Below are 26,473 nucleotides of genomic sequence, written 5' to 3'. Positions count from 1 at the left end.
ACAATTAAGGCACCATATATGCTAAAAAATATTTTTCTCTCTCCTTTTTTGTATTTTCTCTCACCTAATTACTGTATAACTCCTAAACATGTTCTCTCTCTCTCTTTTACATTGTGAAATATGCAATGTATTCAACTGTATTTTTGTTTGTAACTGTTCAATTTTCCAGTAAGTTTTCAAATGTATTCATATGTATTCAGCTTACTTATTTTTTATGTCATGTGTGTGGTATCTAGTTTTTAATATGTATTTAGCCTTGTTACTGTATTTAGTCTTCTGTAAGTGTTTGTAGTTGTATTGATATGTATTCAAAACTGATTTGCTATGAAATATGCAATTCTGTAATTGTTTGCTATGTTTTTTGCTTCTTTTCACGAAAAAAAGGGAGAAGATTATTCTGCTTTCTTTGAGCGGATTAATGTGTACTCGTATTATTTCTTTGAGTTAAATTAGGAGACTATCATGTGAATTTATTTCCTTCTGTTTTTAACAAGTTTAACTTCCCAGAATTTGCACAAAAATGTTATTGTATTTTATTTGTATTCAGCTTGAATACAGATAAATACAGATACCCATTAGCTGGAGTTCCCGTTTTTACGCCTATTTTTTTGGTTGTATTAATGAATACAACTGCTTAAATACATGAAGTACATTGTATAAAAATATAAAAGGTATCTATAACAAGTAATATAACAAAGGGTATCTATAAATGACTAATTAGGGCTAAAAGATGGTGCTTTATGAAAAATTCTCTATCATATTTGCGTTATTCCCCCAAAGGTTTATGGGCTTAAATGTAGCACGAATAATTCAGGCCCAATTCCATAAGGCCCACAATCCAACCCACGAGGAAGGATTGGGCTGTTAGCCCATAACCACAAACTCTCTTTACTCTCCTATCCTTGTTCAAATCCAGTTATTGAAATACCCAATTTACAATCTGTTCTTCAGCTGAATATATTGAGCGCCATAGGGTTTTACTTAGTGAAAATTACATATCAAATTTCATCTTCAAATCCGTCAATTTCAAATTCTGAATCTGTTTGAATATCATATCAAATCAATGGGGAGGAGAAAAGAGCGTAAGCTTGCAGCTAAGAGTGCCGCCGGTCGTCGAGTTAAGCTCGATCTTTTCGCGGAACCCTCTGGTAATTTCAATTTCTGAATTTATGTTTTGTTGTTGTTGTAGGTTTTCAAGGTCAATATATTTTCTGTTTAATAGCCATAAATTTCACTAGTTGTGTTCGAGATTTAATATATGCATAAAACAATAATATTGGACCTATATATACCGGTGGAGCTAGTTCAGTTGCTGGTTCGGCCTAACCCAGTAGCTTTGGTCCAAATTCTATATTTGTCTTAAATAATTCCATATAAATTATAAATTTAGAAGCCAGTAACTTAAAAGTACTAGAATCCCGAATGCATAAGTTTCAAATACTGGTTCTACCTATATATGCACTGTATATTGTACGGTAGTTCAGCCCTGGCTGATTGTTTGATTGATTTTATTTTGGATTATAAACTTGGTGAGCTATGGGAAGCATTGTCGGTTCTAAATCCAAATTAAGAACAGTTGCATAAGTTGAGAGCCAGTGAAAAATAGAGAAATTTTGATGAATGCTTAAAGTTTACAGAAGTTTTTGTGTACGTAATTAATACAGTGGCTTAGTCATTTAGATTGATGCGTGGTTGATTGATTTTATTTTGTCTAGTAAAGAGAATAATGTCAAGAACATGAGCTTTAAGATTCGAGCCTTTTCAATTTATGCTGAAGTTTTGTTTTTATGGATCTGGTAAAACTTTTTTCCATCCTTTGACCTTTCCGGATATATTGGTGGAACAAATTTGGAAGTGTTGAATCAGCTAGAACCATAAATTTGGAAGGAAAAACACATATATGTCCTCTTCATAAATAAAAAATCGCATATAAGTCCGGTTCAACTGTTGGGTACCTGCATCCACTTGAGTTACTACCTTATGATCACTTTGTGCTTCCCTTTTTTATTTAAAACTTTTCGTAACAATTGAGCAATTTGATATAATATTTAGGAGATTTGGGTGGCTCCTCTGTCCAAGATGGAGTTGGAGGGGAAGAAGAATCCAAGATTCATGCTGAGCTACCTAATTCACCATCGTCTTCAGGTGGGTTCCGTCAGTTTTCTTCAAAAAGGACTCATCTTTGTAGAGAAGGCATGATGTGACCGATAATGTTGGTGGAATTTATTGATTTACTTTGTACAAGACATCTTGTTTGTACCACAAAAGGTTATGTTTTCAGAATTGTAGCCTGCTGTGGTATTGGGAACTTTCAATTGGTCATCAGTTAACGTCAGCCCCTGCCACAGTCAATTATTGAATTACGTCTTACCTATCATGCCCTTTTTGGCGGCATCAAAGGCGTTCCAATTACAAGAAGAGTATTTCCTCTCCTCGGTTCGTATGTTTCTGTCTTTATTTGTTTTATGGCTTTCTGACAGTTGGTGATGTGCTACAGGTGTTGGTGAACTGCATATATCTTAAATTCACCAGTCCTCTTCTTCTAATATTGTTATATTTGTTTTCTAAAGTGTATACTGGCTTTATCATAATATATATTAGGTGTTCGGCTCACTTGGCTTGAACTTCTCTTACATATCCTCTTTGGCCATCAGGTAAACAACCGGAGAATCCACTTATGCTGCTTGGGCAATATAGTGATGATGAGGTGGATGAGGAATCTAGTGAAGGACTTAATCGTGCTGCTTCAGAAGATTCTTCTCTTGATCACGACGACCAGGTAAGCTGTAGGTAATGTATTCACTAGCTGTTGGTCACACATTTTGTAGATCAATGAGCCAATTATTTTGGCAAAGAGGATTCTTTTGCTTGCATTCTGATTTGACAGTGCTGGGAAGGTGAATTGTAAGCTTAAAATTAAAAAAATAAAATTCTGCTTGTGTATTGTTTACAAACTTTTAAGGTCATCGACCTACAACAACCGGCAGATGCACCCGTCTGTAGATGTGAAACCATTGTGTGTGAAGGTGTTAAAAAGGGGACAAGGTAGGTCTAAAATCTCTTGGAAGTTGGAAGTAAGTTGTCTAGAAGGACCTACATACTACAGTTTCTTGGGATCCATACAGACTTAACAAAAGATATGGCACATTGGAAGAAAAAGATCTGTATAGGGTGTAGCTATTAGCTGAGAATATGTATTTGCATGTTATCATTTTTGCTTTTCGTCCTATGCTTTTCTAGGAGCTGCTTAGCCTTTCAAAGATTTATACATCAGTAGAAAATATAAAGAACTTCTAATACCTTTTATTTTTATTATATTTTAGATAATACTGGCCTAAGATGAATTTAAATGGAGGAACATGGTAAGTGAGGATTCATATAGCCGACTACAACTTTTTTGGGACCGTAGTGTAGTAGTAGTAGTTGTACTCTTTACGAACTTCCTAGTTTTGACTCCCACTTATTTAGGCTGTGCTTCAAGTAGTTATTCTCCTATTAGATCTCAGCTCCTCTTACTACTCTGCAAATATCATTTCCAATACATAGTGATTACCTTCCCTTCCAATTACTAGCACTCTATTGAGACATAAATTCTGCTGCTTCTTTGAGATGTTTTCTCTGAGTTTTTTTGTTTTTGTTATTTTAATGATTTTGTTCTTTTAGATTATTATATGAGATTTCTACTCTGTTAGCCTAACATTGCCTCTACAATGCATTCCGATCTCTATTCAGCTTTTCATTCCTAGTTGAATGGAGTTACTTTCATGGAGTTGATCTAATAACTCTGTTTTTGTGGCCATTCTGCTCAGGAAAAACAAGCTGGTGGAGAGGAAAATAATGTTATTGGGGAAATTGGTTCTACCGTTATGGAAGTTGAAGAGCAAGCTATTGACAATGGCTCTGATGTACCAAGTCCTTCAGATAGACCTGCAGAAGATAGTACTACGGAAAACGATGCTTCTGATTCAGTTGATTTGCACACTCAATTGAGTGTGACGGAGCAAATTACCGCTCCTGCAACTTTGGATGCACAAGTTCTTGGGGATGCAAGTTCAGGGTGGAAGATGGTGTTGCATGAAGAGAGTAATCAGTATTATTATTGGAACATAGTAACAGGAGAGACTTCATGGGAAGTGCCCAAGATATTGGAACCGAGGTTCGAAGACAAAATTACTGCTGATACTGAATGCACGGGCAGTGCCACCTCAGGGAACTTAGAATCCTCTGCATTAGACATTAGACAGACTGGCATCAGCTATAGCAACATCAATGAATACAGGCAGCCAATAGATGATACCTTACATGATAAGAAAGTAGACAATGGTGAGGACCAAAATGGCACAATAAATGACTCTGAACAAATTGACTCACAACACAATGAACCATCATCTCCTGGTGGATCTCTTTCTTCAGGGCAATCAGATCAAACTCTTGCAGATCATTTGAATGCCTCAGGTGAAGATTCTACAATGCATAGGGATGCAGATTATGTTCCAGAAGATGAAACTGAGGCAGACTTTTCCTCTGACCTGGTAAAACATTGTGAACGCTTGCTAGAGCAATTGAAGACCATGGAAGGGTATGCTATTGAGATTCCTATGTGCTTCTCCTCGGGGCTTTATTCCAACATCTCTTCAGTATTTCTTGTTGTATGTCTGAAAAAGTTTGTACAAGGATCTTTCCTCCTCTCACTTTCTTCTTTTCCATCCCCTGTTTGTTTTTACTGATTATTTCTTGTTCAACAGGTCCAATTATTATGTGCAACTGCACGATCAAATTTCAAAATATGTATTGGAACTTGAGATTAGGCTAGCTGATATTAGGTCCTTAGCCTGTAATGGGTTGTCATTGCTTCCCTTCTGGGTGCACTCTGAGAGGAAGATAAAACTGCTAGATTCAGAAATAAATCAAATTCGTGGGCAATTCCTGTCCGGACAACACAGTGATGTTGAGGCTGGTCATGAATCTCACAGAGACAGTGATCATGTACATGATGCAACTGGAGAGAAGCCAAGTCATCCTACCACTGGGTATGCTGGATTTACCTTGATTATTTTGACTACAAAGAACATGATAAATTTTCTGTTTCTATAGTGGTGCTACTTCTCATCTAACTTGTCTTACACATTTTCTTTCAGTGATGCAAGTGAGAAAGCTGGAGCCACTGGAGTCACTGTACATGAAGAGTTAACTCCTCAAACAGTGCTTCATCCGGCTGAAGAAGTAGACATGGATGTGGATATGGAAGTTGAAGATGCAGAACCTTCGAGCAGCTTAACTGTGGGGGATGCACTGCATGCCCCAAATCATGCCCCACTGGACGTACCAAGTCTTTCTGCGCTACAGACAAAATTGGAGTCCTTCGTCCCGGAAGAAACACCTAATGTTCCTCCTCCACCTGATGAAGACTGGATTCCTCCGCCTCCTCCTGATAATGAACCTTTTCCACCACCACCACCCGATGAACCTTTAGATCACACACATGCTCTTCCTTCAGATATGGAATCGGTTCAACCTTTTTCTTATAACTTAGCTTATCCAGGTTCGACATTTGAATACTATGGGCAAACTAATTCTGAAGTTGCCAGTAATTTATATGCAACTTCGGACGGTCAGATAGCTGTTAGTCATCAACCATTATATTATCAAATCCCGGATACGTATAGTGCTGCTCCTGTGGCAATCAACCATGTTGACCCCAGTGCATACTATGGCTATCAGGATGGAGCACTGCAGCCTGTTTCCGTAGTCAGTGGTACAGAGTCTTCTGGTCTTCCAGCTATACCAGTTCATGAAAATGTTGCACCTGATGCAGTTCCATCCTTAGATGTCCAGGGGGGGTCACGATCTGATTTGTTAGCAAAAACTGAGGCCAATGTACCTGTTAATTTGGAGTCTGAAAAGACATCTTTTGATGTTCCTGCTGCACAATCCTCTTTGCAAGCTACAAGAAGTGTATCAGCGATGGATGGTGGTGCTGTGTCTTCAACATCTATGGTCACTGGCTCTGTTGCTACTGCTTCAACTGCCCCCTCAAAGGTTCAATCGAAAGGTAAGTTGGGCAATCTAAACTTTCTTTGCTTGCTTTAAAGTGGCAGTTCTTGCATTTTTAGTATGTCATTAGTATCCGGAGGCTTTTTCTGCTGCAGTAACATGTGAAACTCTTCCTCGTGGAGCTTTTTCCAAAGTGTAGGAAGCTGAACATTCTTATTTTGCTTTCTTTTTTCCTCAGTTTCGCGTAATAAAAAGCGCACTACTGGTGTGGTTTCCACATTAAGGTCTAATAAGAAAGTCTCGAGCTTGGTTGACAAGGTAACTGCCTTCTCTTTGGTGCTTCCATCAGGTCTTTGAAGATTGTTTATAAACGTTTTGGCAATGTAGTTTCTCTTAAATGATTTTGTAATGCTTACTCATTTCATAATTTTCATTAGTGGAAAGCTGCCAAAGAGGAGCTGCATGCAGAGGAGGAAGAACCCAAAAGTGTTCTGGAGAAGTTGGAGAAGAAACGACAGCGAGAAATAGAGGTCTGATGATGCTATGTGCAGTTTGATGTTGATAGACAATAGCATCTAGTATATCTAACTTTATTTTGATTGTAGGAATGGCGTGCTAAGCAGATTGCAAGTGGGGAGGCCAAAGAAAATGCAAATTTCCAACCACTTGGCGGTGATTGGTAGTACTTCTGATCATTTACTTTTCACTGCACTATATCTGTATGTTATATCCTAAGTTGCGCGGACTCTTCAATTTTGGTGCCGTCCCCGCTCCGATACGAGACGGGGACGGGAGCGGGATACGTCCCGGATTCAGTCAACTGACTTCGGACACTTTGACCGGAGTCTATCGACAAATTTGGGAGAAAAATTGAGATTTTGATTTCTCAAAATCAAAAATAAAATAGATTTAAGTTATGGAAAATGGCATATCTTCAATATTGTAGTATTTTTGTCTCATATTTTTGGAAAATGAAAGATTGAATTCTACAATATTCATGTAAGTTTTTCACAGAATATATCTCAAAATTTACATTATTTTTATAGCTCTATTTTTTATTATTTTGAATTTTCTTAGCTGAATCCCGGCACCCGTATCCATATCAGGATCCGCACACCCGAATCTTAAAATTTAGATTTTGCTGAATCCAATACTCGGATCCGTCCCCGTATCGGATACCCGCACCTGAGTCCGAGCAACTTAGGTTATGTCTGATTATGTGTTATCCTTTGTTGGAATAGTGGACTTGTCTTAAGATCCTCCCTCCTCTCCCAGCCCTTTCCGATCTTAGGATAGTTTGGTGTTCTTTGTTTTACTCTTTCGCTTGATATGTGCACTATTTCAGCATGTATGTATTGCTTGAATCATATGGATGCACTCTTATGGAAGTGGCGCTAACTCATACAGTTGTGCCTGCAGTGTCATAATCAATAAATGTAGTAAATTATAGTTTTTTTTGTCTTGGCTATATTGATGTTGCAGGCGAGAGCGTGTGAAACGAAAAAGAGCTGAAAAGATGAGGGAGGCTGAAAAGCAACCATCTGAAGAAAATGAGCAGCCTGATCTAGATGTTCTTTCTAGAGGTCTTCCATCTGGATGGCAGGTATACTTCTCAGCTCAGGTGTTTTCTATCCTTGCATGGAAGATGAAATTTTATTTTAGTGTGTGTATGATACACGACCCTTGAGCCGAGGGTCTATCGGAAGCAGCCTCTCTACCTTCGCAAGGTAGGGATTAGGTCTAGGTCTGGGTACACATTATCCTCCCCAAATCCCACTTGTGAGATTACGCTGAGTTTTTTGTTGTTATGATACACGATCCAAGTGCCTTCATTCTCTTCTTTCTCTAAGAAGTTGAGACTAGTTTTGAGCTACGAAAATGAATATCATCATAATTGCGATTTGTGAGTATATCTGGTAGCATTGTGTATCTAATCATAAAAAAATGATGTTGTCTTTGTTGAGGTCTCTAATTCATGAATCACCTCCTTATGGTATCAAAATTCAAAACCAACCTTTTAGTGGTATCAAAAACAACCTTTTAAGTTGGAAACTCAAAATTAATAGAAAATTTAACATGTGTTTGCAGCTTTAATTTGTTTGCTGTCTGTCGATCAATTCTCCTTGTTTCTCTGTTTCTCTGTTTCTCCCTAATGTCCAATTAGCCATTAGCTTGGCAAGGGCAGAAATCAGGGTAGATTGCTGATAGAATTCAACTATACTCCAAACTCTGTACATGCCACAGTTTGGTGGAGCACACTAATTAAATCACTTCAAATGTTGGCATTGAATACCTTTAACTATATTCCTTGACACAGATTGGAGCTATCAGTACCAATCAAAAAAATTGGAGTTATCATTTTGATTTTACTTGTTCTTAGGAGAATCAATCATCATTTCTATTGAGCAAGGTCAAGTCCCTTGGGGGACATCCAATAGAAGTTGGAACGATACAGAGATATTGGGCAAGGTCAACACTACTATTATAGCCTCGTGGCGGCCATGTTGACAAAACTGGTGATCTAGCAGAAGACAGTATATTCCAATCAAGGACTAATAGCTACTAGTGTTAAAAACATGAGAAGGTCATTCAAAACGTTACTAAAGCAATTAGGGTGGTAAAATGAATATAGCCAGAGAGGTGGTAAAGGGTCGATATTAATTTCAGTATATATTAGATCAAAAACATTATCATAAAGTAGATCAATTTGTTATCTTAGTTATGCCTCTTGAAATTCGAGTCAATTAGGGGTTAACTGGTTTCAAATCCTACTTTCTTACTAGTCTTTCAATTTAAGCGTATGCTGATGATTGTTGTTCCCCAGTGACTCCAATCTTCTATAGGCTATAACTTAGTTAGCCCCCTACCCTACAGGCTATAACCTGTTGAAATCAGTTGAAGGGGACCACCATATAATTTGTGGATGGTGAAATCCTTGACTCCCCCCCCCCCCCACACACACAAAAAAAAATAATAATTTGTGGATGGCGCTGCATCTCATGTAGCGTTGCACTTTTTCTGCCATTTCTGTCTTATTTAATGGTACTCTCTTCTCCAGGCTTATTGGGATGACTCCACAAAGCAGGTCTATTATGGAAATGCTGTGACATCAGAGACGGCCTGGAATAGGCCGACTAACTGAAGATTGATACGAAGAATTCCTACCTAATTGATATATTTATTGTTACTTCTACTTTCTATAAAATTTTTGGCTCAAACATCGTCAGTTACTGCCTTGTGTATATGTAGGGGGTGTAGTGACGTGATCAAGTGGCAGCTTGCTTTGGCTTGATTTGATATCTTAATGAGTTCTAAAATTTTGTTCGAGCTCAAGTGGCTTTAGTTGGGCTGATCCACAAGTCAAGTTCGAGTTGCTGTGTGTTGAGTTAACCAAATTCCTTGTTGAGTTGAGTTTCATAGCACTAAAAAATGAAAAGGAAAAAGTTCAAGCTTGGGTCGTTTGCTTGATATATTAATTTTCATATATATATTGGAACTGGCATTTCCATTTCATAAAGGGGAAAGTCGCTTCTGCCTATTCATGTCCTTGCCGGTAGCAAATCGTATTTGCCTTTGCCATTATTGAAGTGGTTGGATTTCACCTGTCTAAATTCTTCGAGAAAAATGTCCAGATCTATCGCTGACTATGGTTTAAAATTATTCTTAGGTCGGAGTTTTATTGGGTGTTGAAGGGCAAAAATGGGATTGTCTTTTAATTTTGTGGTTTTGGGGTGGGGGGTGGGGGGTGGGGGGTGTTGTAGCTCAACTTCAAATAGTACACGGGTAAATTTGAGTCTTTCCCTAAAAAAATGAACTCACTACAATAATAGATAGGGAGAAATTAAAAAATAGTCGGATTTACAAATGGTCATTCAAAAATAGCCACAGTTTCAAAAGTAATCGAAATTTAGCTACTTTTTATGTAAAGATAAATTTGAATGAAAATACTGTTCAAAATTCGAAAAAATACTCAAGCATAATATACTGGAGTTCCAGTATAATATACCGGTTTAGCATAATATACTGGAGTTTGGAGCACCGGTGTTCCAGTCTTCAGTATATTATATTAGAGCCAGCAAAGTATAACGGTCTAACATAATATGCTGGAAGTTCATACACAGGTGCACCGAACTCCAGTATATTATGCTGGATCGGTCTCTGTTGCAGCAAAATAGTGGCTATTTTTTAATGACTTGGCAAACGCTGGCTATTTTTGAATGACAAGTCCGAAAACTGACTAGACTGTGCTATTTTAACTAATAGATAAGCAGAGCAGTAAACCCTTTCGTGTTATTGCTCAAAGCTGAGGTTTTACTGGCTTTTAGATTTAAGTTTCTGACTTAAGAGGAATAACCTTCAACTAGAAGAATTAAGTTGGTCACAAAATATTAAAAGCTTTACAATGCAAACAGTAAAACAGGTACTAAAGCAAACAATGAAACAGGTAGTAATCCTATATCATACACATCTCAACAAACTAATCAATTAACTAGTTTGCCCATCATACATTTTTGAAATACTAGTATACTTGTCCGCGTGATTTAGTTAAATAACCTATTAACTAATGCAATTAAATAATTTTTTTTAATGGATGTGTTAAAATCTTGAAATAGCCTCTCTGCCTTTATAGGGTAGGGGTAAGGCTGCGTACACACTACCCTCCCAGACGGGTATGAGATTAAACCGGGTTTGTTGTTTTTGTTGTTAAAATCTTAAACTACAACTAAAATGGACCGGAGATGGTATCATAGGAATTAATATGTGTTATATAATGTTTTTGGTGCATTATTGGTTTAAAAAGTTAGACTAATCATTTCGCCAAGACAATTGTTTGAATACAATATTGTTCATGGTGGGGTTATGTTGGTAATTATGATGGAGGGAAAAAATTTTAGTGGTCGAAAAACAAATAAAGGGGAGGAGTAAAATGGGTTAGGGGCGTTGATGTGACATACCATGTGATATCCACCTCATCAAATACCAGTGCCACGTAAGATTGGATGTCTACCTCAAACAAACTTAACGAAAAAAGGTATATTTGAACCAATAATATAATGACAAGAGTATATTTGAACCCAAAGTATAACGAGTGATATATTTAAACCTTTTCTCATAGTACAACGGTATATTTTGCCTTTTTCCGTTTATTTAACAGTGAATAAATTACAAGAGACTATAGCTTCTAGGTCTGGAAAAGAACAATTCATCATCAGAATGTTAAAATAACGAAATAGAAGACTGTGGAAGCCATACAAGAAAGTAGAACAATCCATGAAATACACAAAGGCGAAGCCTGAATTTGAAGGTTATGAATTCTTAACTTGCCACCGAACCCGTACGGAATACTCTAGCTCTGCCCTTGAAATACAGACATATCTTCTCCATTGGGAGAAACACAAATACTGCTAAACATTATTAAACATTAAAATTGACTAATTCATTGAATTCCTACTTCTGCCTCTTATATATCTTTGCCAAAAATGACTTCAGAACTGCTTGCACTGCTTTGCTTGGCTGAGCTTCAATAGAGTTTATCAGCTTTTCATATGTCGTCTTCTCATATTCCAGGTACACATCCTACGAAATTTCCCAAAAAGAATAGGCCAAAGTCAGTGGCGTATGCAGCTTATTAGGTAGGGGATCGACCGAACCCATTATTTTGTACACGAACATAGATATATATGTCAAAAGCCACTAAATATCAACAAATATTATATTCTGGACCCATCATTTCAAAAGTACAATAAGTTTAGCGCTAAAAACTTTAAAGGTTAATCCATCAAGTTTAAATCCGGGATCTGCCTTTGGCCAAAGCTATGTTGCTCGAACTCTTTGCCGTACCCGTGTCGGATCTTCCAAAAGTACATTATCTTTGGAGGATCTGACATGCATCCGGTGACACTTTTGAAGAGTCCGAGCAATCACTTTTTACTAAGAAAAGAATACAGCGTCATGACTACTTTAAAGGTTGACTAATCAAGTTAAAATCCTGTATCTGCCTCCGCGGAAGTACCATATTTGAGATGACTTTTTACTAAGAAAAGAATACAGCGTCATGATTACTTACCAAAGAGAAGAGAGAAAACAAGAACAGTAAAGAAAGGAAGAAAGGAAACCTCAAGTTTGAGATCATTGTAAAGGGCTTTAACTTTAGCAACACAAGCAGGATCATCTTTTCCATAGTTCTCCTGCAAACAAAGTTTCCGTTTAGCATTTCGTCATACTAGTGTTGCTGAGGAGAATTTAACAAAAGGGTGACAATTTTTTTTTTGGGTAACTGTGGTAAAAAAAGGGATGACAATCTTTTTACGCTCACATATAATAATTTCTTTTGCTCCTCATTGCAGTATTCTAAGGCTTTCACTACCAACCAAGAGCACTTGAAATCTTGAATATCCGTGCCAATCTGATAGCAAGAAAGATTCCCATAAGATTTCTACTTTTTCAAGTTAAAAGAGCACTGTGATTAATCTTCAGGACTTTGTAGTGTTAGCTTTTCTATAAACCCTACCTTACCCAGCACCTCGGAGTCAGCAAAGCAGTCCAAGTAATCATCCTACAAAGTACCAAAAACTTTCAGTCGGAATTTGTAAATGGGATATATTATACTTAGGTAACTTGGGAAACAAACTAAACTAGATGGACAATTCAGCTAGGTTATTACGTAATCCATGAAAAAGGTTCATTGCTTGACCACATGATACGCGTCACGTGTCAATAAGGTGTCTCAAAACATTCGCACTTACATTGAAAGAGAGCGAATTTCAAACCTCCCGTTACAAGTACAGGAAGGTTCTTAGCATATTCAATATGCACACAGATGTAATGTGCAACATTTTAAAAACCGCAACATTCAAGTCTAAAAAACAAATGCTAACCATAAGAATGATTTGGTCTATTTTATTTCTTTTTTTAATAATTGTTTATGTGTACACATCACGTACAGATAAATGAACAGTTCGGTTACAATTGTTTTGTATGTCCAAAAGGGAAACCAACTTTTTTTTTTTTTTTTTTTTCTTTCAGAAAACTAAACCAGGTTTTCTCAAAACCAAATCCTATTAGATTTCAAAGACAGAAGAAAACTCAAAACTCTATTTTTCAAAACCAAGTTAATTTGGTTTACCAAACTGAATGCTTCAATTCATGGAACTATTTGGAAAATAATCTATAATCCAAATACATCCAACACTAATAATTACACACACATATTTTCCTACATATTTATAAGCTAATTGTTCCAATAACTAAATTAAAACCAAAACCAAGCCCCCTCTTAAAAGTTTGTGTTACTTACATAGAACTCATGGTATCTATTAGAAGATAGAATATGAACAAATGGAGCGGTTAATCGTAATTCTCACCTGAACTTGGAAATAGATTCCCATTTCGATAAGTATGTTCTTGACATTAACATGATTGTCAAGACTCTCTCCTGCCATAAGAAGTGCACATGCCACCTGAAAATATTCATAGTAAGTATTCGGCTGTACTTTATATCAAATGCACACTAATCTCGAGGTAATTCTTATTAATTTGGATAGTGAATTCATTAAGAGGAACAGGAAATTTAACCACAAACCGAGCATGCACAGAAGTTTTAAAAGTCATGTTTACAATCTAGAATCTAGAGAAATAAAAAAATAAAAACATTAAAAAGAGATTGAAGGGGAAAGTGCAAGGTTTAGCTCAGATGGAAATCTAAATAAGAAGCTTGGTCATACTTTTGCAAATGGCTAATTGACTTCAAGATGTTTAAAACTTTGAGATTGTTTTAAAACATCTATACTCAAGTTAGAAAAATGACAAGTCTTCCATACAAATTTAATATTCAGAAAAAGAAATAGATATTAAGACATTCTCATAATAGAATAGCAATTAACAAGCTATTAAGTCAATTCATACTCACTGGCAGGTAAAATGAGTAATAAGCAGTTTTATACTGAACAATCCGCCGATGACTGCATGAAAAATCACATCGCAATGAGTTAAATAATGCAAGTAATACTGAAAGCAGCAAAAATAGCGCAGTACTCTCGACGAAGTCTCCTTACATAGGCAATAAGTATTTTGATAAATCTTTCTCTCCAACAAGTGTAGTAATTAAATCTATCATTTGTCCAGAGGCAGTCTGGAATTCCACCTGTAAAAACATGTCGACAATGCCAAAGAGGAAAAAAAAAGGAAAAATGTTCAGCATTATAAGAAGTTTAAATCAGAGGCCTCCTTTGCGCTTAAAAATTCTCACCTCATTAAACAACTCAAGAAGATCGACATAATAAGGCTTTCCTCTAAAGTGGTTCTTCAGTATCCTTGGGATGTGGTTACGAAGAAGTATGCCGTCATTAGCAGCAATCATGCCAACCTACAAGAATTAAAAAAATGACTGAGTAGATGTAATTGCCGATCAATTCAAAGAGCAAAACAGTAGTCTCTTCGCATACACACACCTTCGGTAATCTGAACCAACACGGTTGACCTCGGCGTGTGTGAGAGCCATCCATTATATCATCAAGAACAAGGAAATATGCTTGAAGCTGCAGCACACAATCACACCATACACTCAGAAGAATTTAAAAGAAAAAAAAAGTTTATTCGGGGTTAGAAACCAGGATAGGTGTAGCTTGAAGAATGCTAATGCTGCATACCCATTCAATGCACCAGCCAAGGGAAGATGTTTGAAAGATTTCCTCATTGGTTAGTTCTTTCCCCTCTTTCAACAAACTGTAGCTATCAATCACAGAGATCCCCCGATTCAGCTTTCCTGTAGTATGAAGTACTTAAATCAAAGGTGATCAAAGATTTTAAGAAGATGGGTGCACTTAATTAGAGGTGGATCCATGATTTACATTTGACGGGTTCAGCCTTTAGGTCCTCATCATTAAAAACAACAAGATAGACGTGGGATTTGAAACCCCGACTTCACTTGTAAAGGTGCACCCAATAATCATTGCACCATAGAATTCTTTGAGCTTGGGCGCACACATATATATTTAAGCAATTTTGAAGAGACACAACATTATTATACATAATCTAGGGAGAGAAGCATGGGTTCACGTGAATCCATGCCCTAAACATAGATACGCCCCTGCTTAGAATAAAAACCTCTAGCTATTAAAGATTATGGAGTTAGTAGAAAATTTAAAATAGCTAGATTTCTCACCTCCAGGTACATTGTAGTCCAACATCTGAAACAATCACGAGAAAGTATAAATTAGAAGCATAAAAAGAAGACAAAGTGATACACTGGCTGTCCAAAAGATTCAATAATTCAGGGGAACAATTAAAATGAATAGAACCGGAGACACCGGCCATACCGAAGTTCAAAACTTGTCATAACAAATTTCCTCTAGCTGTAATGAAGTTAGAAATTTTGTCATATCAAAAGTAACAAACTGCTTTCAGAGAATAGTTAGTTTATACCGCATTAAGCATCAGGAGATAACCCAAACAGACCATTTTGAACTCTATTTTTTAGTAAAGTGGATACAGTTCCCCCGTTCTTCATAAAGCAATCACAAAGCATGGGCGGAAACAGAATGTTAGAAAACGGGCGCAGTCACCATCACACCCACTTCTATCCCACTACTCTAAAATCAAAAGTTAGATCCCCTTCTATCACAAAAATATTTATTAATTCTCTATTTATCTCTTAGTAAAACAAAGAACAGATCCACAAGCATTCTCCACTTCCTCTCTCCAAAAAGCATAACACCCAGCAAAGCTGCATATACTCTCAATTAATGAGATGCTGGATTCCAGTTAGTGTATTTGGAATAAGTTAGACGCAAGGGCGGAGCTACCACTTTAGTTACGGGTTCGAATGAACACAATAACTTTTGCTTAGACCCTATATCTGCATAAGAAAATTCATTAAATATGCATAAATATTCAATTGCTTCCTTTTATAACATCAAAATTTCTACTTAACACACATCTTCTTCACTGGATGTTTGGAGCATATGGTAAAAGGGTGTAAAACTAATTCTTTTGCAGTCTACAATCCATTATCAATCCAATGTCATCTTCGTTTCATTATGATAGTTGAGAATAGTTTCTTTCTGATGCTGCGGACACATTCTTATGTGCTCATATCTTTGTTCAGTTGATAAAAAGGAGGTTTACAAAATGACTTAGTTCAAGCACTACCAAATAATGAAAGGCAGTTCTTCCGAACCCAGATATGTGTTAAAAGAATTCACGAAATAAGTACAAATAATTAATTGTGGTAGAATTTTGAACTCGAACCCATAAAGTTCAAACCCTGGATCCCCCTCCGATGAAAGGCCCAATCATCTAATTTACTCCATATTAGAAACAAAAGATGAAGCCTTTATTTTACCTCATGTTAATCAGCTCAATCACAAACAAAGTATTCCTTTCTCGCTTATGAGACTAGCAGATCACTCATGATATGATAACATGTCAAGTATAACTAGCTGATCATCCTCTATTATATGAATTCAACATGCAAAAATGCAGGGTAAGGCTGCATACTATAGACCCTTGTGGTCCGGCCCTTCCCCGGACCCACGCATAGCGGGAGCTTAGTGCACCGGACTGCCCTTTATACATCAAAAATCTTTTAGATGAAAGAACAGAGGATCACCAAATTAAAACATGATACACCAGTAGAAACGAACCACATCAAAAATGCAGCCAAATATTAAATTCTACGCAATTCACATAAAATAAGAAGGTTCTACCATTGTTTCAAAAAAAAGAAAAAGAAGGTTGTACCACAAAAAAAAAAAAAAAAAACTCCATAACATTAGAAGGGAGAGGAACATATCAAGACGCTTCAAGAAGCAAATATAGTTTTTTTTTAATTAATTATAATGGTGGTGTCTTTGAATCCCAACCGAGGCAAAAACATTAGGTGATTTCTTCCCATCCGTCCAAGCCTTAATGGACATAGTTAATTATAATGGTGGTGTCTTTGAATCCCAACCGAGGCAAAAATATTAGGTGATTTCTTCCCATCGGTCCAAGCCTTGATGGACATAGTTACTCGTTAACTGTGCTAGTGAGAGGTAGCAGGTAACAGATGTGGATTCAGAATTTTAAGCTTATGGGTTCCTACAACCGATCTCAAGTTAATATACATAATGATTGTATCAACGAACAGGTAACCCGAGCCAAGGTGCGCGCAAGCTGGCCTATACAACGCTGTTATAAGAAAAAATATAATGGTAGCGTCTAGGCCAGCTTCTGCCCACCTCAGGTACCTACTACCTCCCATCATCACATATACTAGCTAAATTCAATCAATCAACTACAAATCCCAAACTAATTCGGATCAGCTATATGAATCTCTAAAATCAATTCCTAATCCACTATATGAATTTTTATGTCCATTTTCTCTATTCGGGTCATTTTAAAAACTAAATATCAAAAATGGGAAATAAAAAAAAAATAAAAAAAATTACCCGTTCGACCCATTGACGAGCCTCATCAGTAAACTCGAAATCAGGATCATTAAGAAGCTCAGATTTTAATACTGAGTAAACCTCCAAAAACTTGGATTTTAGATTACTCATATTGTTGGAATGAATGTTCGTTACTTTCAGAGTAGGAGAATTGTTGTATTCGTTGGGTTCTTGAAATGGAATATTTTTATATATACAAAAACCAGCGCTGTATTTTGTGGAAAAGTTGGAAAGAGCACTTAACAGCAGCCTCCCCCTTTTTGTTGCAAGTACCAAATACATTATTGTTGATATCACAATCAATTCAATTTAGCAGTCAATTATGTATCACTTCCGTAGTTCACGTGAAAATAGCACGGCCTAGCCCGTTATCGGATTGTTAACTGAAAAATAGCCCGTATTTTTAAAGTTATTAAAAAATAGTTATTATTTTGTTACAACACGAAAAGTTACAGCATAATATACTGGTAATTTATTCACCTGTGTATGAACTTCCAGTATATTATGCTGGAACTCCACCACACGGAAAATTCCATTATAATATATTGGAGATTGGAGCACATGCGTATGAACTTCCAATATATTATGCTCGAACTCCAATATATTATGTTGGAACTCCACTATATTATACTTGAACTTATATTATGCTGGAAGTTCACATGTAAAAAATTCGAACTCCGGTATATTACCGGATTTTGAACAGTGTTTTCATTAAGATTTATCTTTACATGAAAAGTGGCTAAATTTCGATTACTTTTGAAATTGTGGCTATTTTTCAATTACTAATTGTAAATCTGACTATTTTTTAATTTCACTCGTAGTTCATGTACTAATTTTTGGGATCCTTACACAAACAAAAAATTTAAACTTATTAATAACTAATATGAACGATAACAAAAAATGCATGTCACTAGCATGGAATTTCACTTGTAAAATTAAAAGGCATTAAGATAGTAATAATTTTTTTAAGAAGAATCAACTCAAGTAGCCGTTCACCCAACCCTTTAAATTTAAAATAGCCGATAAAGGTATAATATATGCATAGTTCATATATTATATATGTATAATAATATATAATTATGTATAATCTATATATATGGCTAAAAAAATAAACACCGGCTATTTGAGTAAACATCCTATTTTTTCAAGACATGATCGAAAAATATGGATGCTATTTTACCTCCTCTCCCTCCCACCACACACCCACAACAACTTTTTAAAGTAGAGACTAGAGAATGTGCTATTTAGTTCAAGAAAGCCCAATAATCTAAATATTGGACGATGGTTTTAAATTGAAAAATTAACTTAAATAATCGTCCATCTAATTGGTTAAACTAAAAATAAATGGTGAATGTATAATATATGTATAATTTATATATATAATATATATAATCGTATATAATCAATGTATAATCTATGAATACATAGATTGTACTGAACAAGAAAGGTAAATAATGGCTATTTGTGTAAAGATACTGCTAGATTTGCAAGCGGCCCAAGCCTTTACCCACAGGACCACAGTCAAAGAAGACGATGGCAAATATGTAATATTATGGAGTAATAAATGTTTTAATCCGTTGAAAGCGGAATCCATAGTTTCTTCTCTATCAATTTCGGGTCGAAGCTCCGAGTCCTTCTGATTTCTAGGATCACTTCTCGTCGGACGTTAGGTAATGGAAATTTTTGTGTATTTTTACTTCAATTTCTCATTTGAACTATCATAGGGTTTCATCAATCAGTGTTTAAGTTGCTGCAACGATGTTGTTTTTTCTAGGGTTTCAGTACATGTTTTTGTGTGTTTCTATGTATTTTATGTACTTTTTCTGAAAATTCCTTCACCCTAGCTCAAGTCAGAGATTCCTATGGTTGGTTCTTTCGATTCATGTTTATTTTCACTTTGTCCACCAATATTTGAGCCGCGTGCACTCAAGCAAGAAGATTCCAATTCAGGTTCCTGAGTTTGTTGGTATTATTGTTGTTGTCGTGGTTGTTGTTGTTACTATTGTTGTGGTGATGATCATCATCAGCTCCGCGTTAATCCCAAACTAGCTAGGATCAACTATATGAATACTCTGCAACACTGAGCTCTTCGACCCCATTTCACTCCAATTTCAGTTAATAAGTTTATTATTATTGTTAATCTTTGTCGAAAATAATAATAACATTTATTATTATTATTATTATTATTATTATTATTATTATTACCACCACCACCGATTGCTTAATCCCGAACTAGCTGGGTAGTACTATGCATCATCTCAATCCATTAGACACTATCTTGGGCCTGTTTTATTTCAATTTCGATTTTTGAGTAAATGGTTACATCTTTTTTTTTTTGGGATAGATTTTATCTAGGAGATCTAGAAGGTATGACGACTGCAGCTAGACCTACTTGGGCACCAGCTAAAGGTGGCAATGAACAAGGTGGAACTCGTATTTTTGGTCCATCTCAAAAGTACTCTTCCAGAGACATTGCAGCTCACACTACCTTAAAGCCCAGGTTAGTAATCCTGCCCTGTCGTGTGCTTTTATTTTCACATTTATTTTAATTTTTGGAGCTTTCTATCTTATTCCATGTGCATGAAGAAATTTTAAACTAGGTGATGTCTTACCGAGTTCAGGAGATATGAGCTTGTGCAAGTCCTTTGAATTAGTAAATATGGTTGACGAAAGTCATGTCAATGAGTATGTTTTTTGAGCTGTTGGACGATATAACAAAACAATGTGATAATTCAGTGGTTAGAATCAAAAAAATGTTCCTTTGTGATGTATCTGTAACAGAAATAAGAATAACTCCATGATTTTAGTTTAACACAGAGTTGTCTATCAAGCTAGTCGATTTTGTTTAGCATGTTCCAAAGGCAGTAGTTGGTAAAGTTGTTGTCATGTGACCAGGAGGTCACGAGTTCGAGCCATGGAAACAACCTCTTGCACAAATGTAGGGTAAGACTGCGTACGATAGACCCTTGTGGTCCGGCCCTTCCCCGAACCTGCGCATTGCGGGAGCTTAGTGCACCGGGCTGCTCCTTTGTTCCATAGGCAAGGCACTAGGATTCTAGTATTATTAGCAGAAAATATTTGGGAAACTTATGTCATAAAACCAGGGCTGAGACTTAACTTTATCAGAGTGTTACTGAGAAGCAAAGGAGCATGGCTTTGTTCTGTTATTCTGTGTTAGACCTATTTCGTACAATCCCCTATAAAATAAATTTTGACATGATAAACCTCACTGAAGTAATTTGGAGTTTTTTCTCCCTTTCTTATTGTTTTACATATTTATTGGGGGTAGGGGATCATGGATGTTTCCAAAATTCAAATACAAGCTTTGGCATTTCATGGCTCAGATAACCTATTTCAATATAGATATTTAAGTTTAGAGTTAATACCCTAGAATCTCCCTAAACTATCACGTTTTTGTCAGTTTACTACTTAATCTATTCGGTGTCCCCAAAATACCCCTGAACAATATCTCTTAGTTATTAAAAGCCCCCTCGTTATTTTTTCGGCAAAATGTGTGAAATAACTCGTCTAAAGGCGCGTGGAAGATGAAATTATCCATAAAATGGCCTCACCTGGCATACTTCTAACGGCTAATTAGTGTTAAGATATTCGATTTCTTTTTCCTTTCTATTTTCTTTTTATTCCAGATTTTTTTCTTTATTTTTCACCTTTTTTCTTCTTTTTTTTCCCTTTCTTCTTCCTTTCTCCTTATGGGTTCCATTTGAAACTTTTCTCTTCTCTTATTTCTTCTGAAATTACCTTTCTTCTTCATTTTTTCTTTATTTATTTTTCTATAACTTCTCTTTCTTGTCAAATCCTAGTTTTTTTAAATCCCAAATCTCTGCCTAAACTAAAAATTACAGTGAAATCGAAGGTTAGTGTGAAAAAGAAGGTTGAATTGACGTTTAATGGTGAAAATCCAGATTGATAGAAGGGGTAGCCATTGTTGTAGGAGATGGAAGAACAAAGGTTTTTACCCATTTCTTATTTTTGATTATTAGTTCAAATCATTAATTAAAATAATAATTAAATTATGCTTAACTAAGTAGCCACGTGTTGTAAACTCACAGTTTAAAGTTAATTAGGAGCGTGCATCATACACAGCTCGAAAAAATCGATGAAGGAGTTCTTAGAAACTAGGGAGATATAGTTCAAGGGGATTTTAGGTACACTGGATAGTTTAGGTAGGAAGCTGACAAAAATATGATAGTTTAGGGTGGTTTTAGGGTATTAACTCTTAAGTTTATAGATATCTAAGTTGCATTGTGTGCTTTTTAGTGTGCGTGCATTATATGTCCGATGTTGACCTCGAGCTCCAGGTGCAGTGGTTCGTAGGTGTGAAACCATGGTGAGTGAAGGTGTTAAAATAGGACAGGGTAGACCTAAAATTACATGGAAGGAAGTTATTTCAAAAGACCTACAATTTCTTGGAATCCATGCCGACTTACGAAAAATAGAGCACAATGAAAGAAAAAGATCTATATAGGCGGATAGCAATTAGTTGGGAATATGCTTAGTCATATTAGCATGTTCACATTCCTGTGCTTTCGAGGAGTCTTTTAGCCCTATGAGATATTTATATGCCTGTAGAAAAGATATAGATAACTTCTAATACCTTTTATTTTTTTCTTTGATGTAATGTTGATCTGAGATGAGTTTAAATGGAGAACCATGGTTAGTGAGGATTCATATAGCCAATACCGACTTGTTTGAGACTGAGGTTGAGTTGTTATTATTGTTTTGTGTGTCTGTGTGCATACACACACAATATACAGAGTGTGTGTGTGCAGCTGTGTGCACGCGCGCGTTGCATTTTAATGACTTGAAATAGATAACAGTAAAATGCCCTGATCACTATAGGGAGGTTGTCATGAATCAAATAATACCCGTCAACGATGAACTGTGTGTTTTTTAGAAGTAGATTTTCCTTAGTTGGTAGTTGTACTGGATATTTTTCTACTGTCTCTTATTATTCTAGTTCAAAATTGAGGTAGTGTCCTAATTAGCAAGTGGTAAGATTGCTCCGCCAACCTTTATGAGTAAGACATACATGATAATAACTATAACAAAGCATTGTTAATGACCTTATAAAAACGAAACATTGTTAACGTGCATCCTGTATCAGGAAAATGGTAAAACTATTCTTCATTTTATCTGTTGGAACATCATGAGCGAAAATTATAAGAAGGATACCTATCTGTATCATGAAATTTCGAGAGAAAAATATGATCAGTTTAAATCACCCATTTTATTTAAAAGCTGAAAAGATTACATGACTTCTCTGTGTAGGAACCAGGTAAAATGGCTACTGAGATTACTTATTACGTCGATTGATGAAACTCTAGTCGACAGTAGTATTTCATGTGAAATTGGATTTGTTTATTTTTAAGTTCAACGGGGTTCTCATCTAAGATTACCTGAATAACTATCAATTAGTTGTTCTCTAAATTATATCCTGATTCCAAGTTGTTAATCCCGTTTCACATTGTCATGTATGGAAACAGAAAGGAGGGACAAGACACCCAGGATGAGTTGCAGAGGAGGAACCTCCGGGAAGAGTTGGAGGACCGCGAGCGGAGGCATTTCTCTAAAGATAAGGGTTATACTGGTACTGAAGTCTGGACATACTCTCATGCCCCCTGCCTCACCCCCAAGGGGGTCTGAAACAGAGAGAGAGAGAGAGAGAGAGAGAGAGAGAGAGAGAGAGAGAGAGAAACATGCGTGCCTCATAGATATGTTAAGTATGTTGTAAAATGACTGCTTTATGCCTGATTTTCTGTTGTTTTGGTTGCAGATGACAGAGATCGTAGGAAAAGTAGTCAACTCCTTTTGGAAGGTAACTTGATGTTTGTTTTTGGGAACAGTCTAGGATCCCCAACAAGTCGCTCATGAAATTTCTCCATTTTAAAATAAAATTTCTCCATTAATTGCCAATGTTGTTGCAGGGGGTAAACGAGAGATTGAAGATCGTATTGTTCCGCGGAGTGCTGATGCTGATGATGCAGATGTGGATATCAAAAGTGGTGATGAGAGGTCTGTAACTCATCCCGTATTTGTATAGACATGATAATTCAACCATTGTGGATTATTTGCCATTGACAACTTAAGGATTAAATTCCCAGAAAGTGCAATTCTTTTGAATAAACATCTTTCTTATATATGACCATATTGTTCGGATATGTCATGTTGTCATGTACTAAGTAAATATTACCATTGGTTTCTTGATGTCATTTCTTCTCTTGTCTTATAGAATATGCTAATGAACATTATAATACTGTGAGTTGAGGAACTTATGAGTTATTAACCTATTTTCCCTAAGTTCAGTGATGACGATGACGATGACGACGATGAAGATGATACAGAAGCTCTTTTGGCAGAGCTTGAACAGATAAAGAAAGAAAAAGCAGAGGAGAAGCTTCGAAAAGTAAGTATAACTAGATGCTCATAGTTTATTTACTTGTAACCTTTTATATCAATTTTGTGGTTGCATAGATTCATTTCTCAAGGTTAATATTAGGCGAAATACATAAAATACCACCTGACCTTGTCCCCAAATCCCTGTTACACTCCTGTTGATTACGAGAATAACTTTACACACCCAACCTTTAAAAAATGTATCTATGACACACTATTTTAACTACGTGGCAAGCGCGTATTTTACACACAAATGAGGCACGTGAACTGTAAATTTTTTGTATCTAAAGTCTCATTTGGACGCTACATGTCCAGTTTTTTTACTTTTTTTTTTTTTTTTTTCATTTTTAGTCATCTTCTTCATTTTTATGAATCAAGTTTCAGCCAGTTCCTCCATTGATACTTATAAAGAACACTTCTCATAACTTCAACAGCTCCTCCTCTAAGTCATGAACTTGGATCTCACTCCAAATCCATTATAAAGCATTTTTTCTCAAATATTGCCCTTCAACCTTGCTTCAACCCCAGCCCGCTGCAATACCCCTTACCCTTCTTCTGCACCTATCTCTGGCAGGGGTTTTGTTTTTCCAACATAAAATCGTCTTAAGATTTTTTGCTTTCACCCGTTCTTGTCCGCATTGTTTCTACAAATTGCGCAAGACCCAGAAATTAATTATTTGAAATTGTTGTTGTTTGTTGAAATTGGTGTTTGAGGATTGAATTAGTTGTATATTAGAAGCTCCATTTCAATTGAAACTCATTTAGAGATAAACTAAGTAGTTGGATCGAAATTTGTTTAAGAAGGTTGAAGAAGAGTACTTTGAATTTTTGAGTTGGATTAAACTTGAAGAAATCTAAGGTTGATGTTGAAAATTTTGGTTGTTGATTTGTATTCATGTTCTCTGATCTTGAAACTGAGATGGAGGTTGTAGCAATCATGGTGGTTGGTTTTTATCGAGAAAGAAGATGGATTTCTTTTTCTTTTAACTTCATGACACGTGTCAAGAAGTAATTGGTGCGTGACATATACCTATTTAAAAGAAGTGGTCAAACACAAAAGTGATGTGTCATAGACACATTTTTAAAAGGTTGAGTGTATAAAATTATTCCCGTAATCTACAGGTGTGTAACGGGAATTTGGAGACAAGCTCAGGTGGTAATCTATGTATTTCGCCTTGATATTATTATACAGATGGAACTCTATCTCTCTTGAAAGAGTCTTTATTTGACAATTGTATATTTTTGCCTGTCCATCCAAATATGACATTATGTGATTGGATTTTATGCTAATCTAGAAGGGGAGATACTAATTACACGTTCATGTTAAAATCAAAATAGTCATCTGATGTATTGTGACTTGTTATATCACTTTGAAATTGTGTGATCTTTGGCAGGAAAGGCAAGAGCAAGAAGAAGAGCTTAAAGCAAAGGAAGCAGAATTATTGAGAGGAAATCCTCTGCTAAACCACCAAGCCCAACCGACATCTTTCAGTGTGAAGAGAAGGTTTATCCTCGAGATTTGGCTTTTACAAGATTCTGTCTATTTTTTTTAAGATGCTGTAGCTATTTTTTTCGTCTGATTCATTATATGTTTCTCTATCTTCAGGTGGGATGATGATGTGGTGTTTAAGAACCAAGCTCGTGGTGAAATCAAGGCAGCCAAGCGCTTTATCAATGACACTATCCGGAATGACTTTCATAGGAAGTTTCTTCAGAAATACATGAAGTAACAACATGATGTGGTGAAAATGCTCCAAGATTTGACAAATATTATGTGCTCATTCCTGCTTAGAATGCAGTGTACCATCAATATAATCAAAGCCAGCTGGACTATTTCGTTATGTTATACTGGGTGGTTCTGCACTGTGTATTATCAAGCGATGCTTAAGTTGTATGTCAAGATAAGTACTGTGATATTGCTATTTTGGTTAATATGCATTTATTGTGATTAAACCGAATGGCACCATCTCCTTTCATTCTTACTATTAGAAATCCAAAGTCCATAATTTACCTAGCCTTTGCAATATGCTTACTCAAGGCTTTCGAGTTTCCAAAATTGTTCTGCCATTGATCTTCAAGAGATGATTGCTCTGCAGCTGGCACAGGTTGCCATTTGCGTCTAGTTCAGGGCAGTCGTGGTTTGCTTTATATGACCACGCAGGGGAACTTCTATACATTGACAACAACACCCAGTTTGATCCCATGAATGAGGTCTGGAGAGGGTAGTGTGTACCTTACCCCTACCTCATAGAAATAGAGAGGTTGTTTTCGATAGACCCTCGGCTCAAGAAACAATGAAGATAAAGCAACCAAGTAGCAAAGAATATTAGCAACAATGTAAAATGTTAACGGGCGTGAATGCCACAACATGCATAATAAAGAACCATAAATAAGAAATTACAAAAATAGTCCTAGTACTACTGAATGGCCTAAGAGGAACACACTACTATCTGTCAACCTACAACTCTAATACTTAACCTCCACACCTTCCTATCACGGGTCATGTCCTCGGTAAGCTGGATAACAACAACAATCCAGTAAAATCTCACAAGTGGGGTCTGGGGAGGGTAGAGTGTACGCAAACCTTACTCCTACCCCGAGGGAGTAGAGAGGTTGTTTCCGGTAGACTCTCGGCT

The 26,473-nt window shown here is 36.3% G+C and overlaps 3 protein-coding genes across 5 annotated transcripts; 2 read left to right on the top strand and 1 right to left on the bottom strand.

The window, feature by feature from the left end:
* The first annotated feature begins 939 nt into the window (after positions 1 to 939).
* On the top strand, positions 940 to 9,482 carry LOC104211739 (uncharacterized). 3 transcript variants are annotated; one of them, XM_009760837.2, is made up of 11 exons: positions 940 to 1,148; positions 2,053 to 2,145; positions 2,655 to 2,779; positions 3,810 to 4,579; positions 4,746 to 5,030; positions 5,139 to 6,052; positions 6,233 to 6,312; positions 6,432 to 6,524; positions 6,600 to 6,673; positions 7,477 to 7,597; positions 9,053 to 9,482. In XM_009760837.2, exons 1-11 carry the CDS (start codon positions 1,064 to 1,066, stop codon positions 9,134 to 9,136), a joined length of 2,724 nt encoding a protein of 907 aa, XP_009759139.1. In that variant the 5' UTR covers positions 940 to 1,063; the 3' UTR covers positions 9,137 to 9,482. The 3 variants fall into 3 exon arrangements, with proteins under 3 accessions (XP_009759139.1, XP_070009130.1, XP_070009131.1); XM_070153029.1 differs by having other exon boundaries at positions 3,810 to 4,663; XM_070153030.1 differs by lacking the exon at positions 940 to 1,148 and having other exon boundaries at positions 2,053 to 2,436; positions 3,810 to 4,663.
* A 1,768-nt stretch (positions 9,483 to 11,250) lies between these two features.
* On the bottom strand, positions 11,251 to 17,738 carry LOC104211738 (farnesyl pyrophosphate synthase-like). Its single transcript, XM_009760836.2, has 12 exons — positions 17,424 to 17,738; positions 15,158 to 15,182; positions 14,643 to 14,758; positions 14,445 to 14,531; positions 14,243 to 14,359; positions 14,049 to 14,137; positions 13,904 to 13,955; positions 13,359 to 13,454; positions 12,506 to 12,550; positions 12,311 to 12,400; positions 12,111 to 12,182; positions 11,251 to 11,571 (listed from the first exon to the last, which is right to left on the bottom strand). Exons 1-12 carry the CDS (start codon positions 17,703 to 17,705, stop codon positions 11,443 to 11,445), a joined length of 1,200 nt encoding a protein of 399 aa, XP_009759138.2. The 5' UTR covers positions 17,706 to 17,738; the 3' UTR covers positions 11,251 to 11,442.
* A 1,166-nt stretch (positions 17,739 to 18,904) lies between these two features.
* On the top strand, positions 18,905 to 25,795 carry LOC104211737 (uncharacterized). Its single transcript, XM_009760835.2, has 8 exons — positions 18,905 to 19,093; positions 19,768 to 19,923; positions 22,928 to 23,031; positions 23,218 to 23,259; positions 23,369 to 23,456; positions 23,748 to 23,847; positions 25,232 to 25,341; positions 25,444 to 25,795. The coding sequence occupies exons 2-8, from the start codon at positions 19,793 to 19,795 to the stop codon at positions 25,565 to 25,567; spliced, it is 699 nt and encodes a 232-aa protein (XP_009759137.1). The 5' UTR covers positions 18,905 to 19,093; positions 19,768 to 19,792; the 3' UTR covers positions 25,568 to 25,795.
* The last annotated feature ends 678 nt before the right edge of the window (positions 25,796 to 26,473 follow it).

The sequence above is a fragment of the Nicotiana sylvestris genome, chromosome 8 (assembly GCF_000393655.2).
Source record: "Nicotiana sylvestris chromosome 8, ASM39365v2, whole genome shotgun sequence".
NCBI lineage: Eukaryota > Viridiplantae > Streptophyta > Magnoliopsida > Solanales > Solanaceae > Nicotiana > Nicotiana sylvestris.
This window is presented reverse-complemented; position numbering and strand designations above follow the sequence as displayed.

What these genes read in the sequence shown, in the direction of transcription:
- LOC104211739 (XM_070153029.1), top strand. Translation starts at nt 1,064, where the DNA reads ATGGGGAGGAGAAAAGAGCGTAAGCTTGCAGCTAAGAGTGCCGCCGGT. An exon ending in TAATTCACCATCGTCTTCAG is followed by an intron (nt 2,146 to 2,654) that starts GTGGGTTCCGTC and finishes TTTGGCCATCAG; the next exon opens with GTAAACAACCGGAGAATCCA. An exon ending in CTCAAAGGTTCAATCGAAAG is followed by an intron (nt 6,053 to 6,232) that starts GTAAGTTGGGCA and finishes TTTTTTCCTCAG; the next exon opens with TTTCGCGTAATAAAAAGCGC.
- LOC104211738 (XM_009760836.2), bottom strand. Translation starts at nt 17,705, where the DNA reads ATGTATTTGGTACTTGCAACAAAAAGGGGGAGGCTGCTGTTAAGTGCT. An exon ending in TCAAAATACTTATTGCCTAT is followed by an intron (nt 13,956 to 14,048) that starts GTAAGGAGACTT and finishes TTTTTCATGCAG; the next exon opens with TCATCGGCGGATTGTTCAGT. An exon ending in ATTACTCATTTTACCTGCCA is followed by an intron (nt 13,455 to 13,903) that starts GTGAGTATGAAT and finishes GAATATTTTCAG; the next exon opens with GTGGCATGTGCACTTCTTAT.
- LOC104211737 (XM_009760835.2), top strand. Translation starts at nt 19,793, where the DNA reads ATGACGACTGCAGCTAGACCTACTTGGGCACCAGCTAAAGGTGGCAAT. An exon ending in TAAAGATAAGGGTTATACTG is followed by an intron (nt 23,032 to 23,217) that starts GTACTGAAGTCT and finishes TTTTGGTTGCAG; the next exon opens with ATGACAGAGATCGTAGGAAA. An exon ending in ATCAAAAGTGGTGATGAGAG is followed by an intron (nt 23,457 to 23,747) that starts GTCTGTAACTCA and finishes CCCTAAGTTCAG; the next exon opens with TGATGACGATGACGATGACG.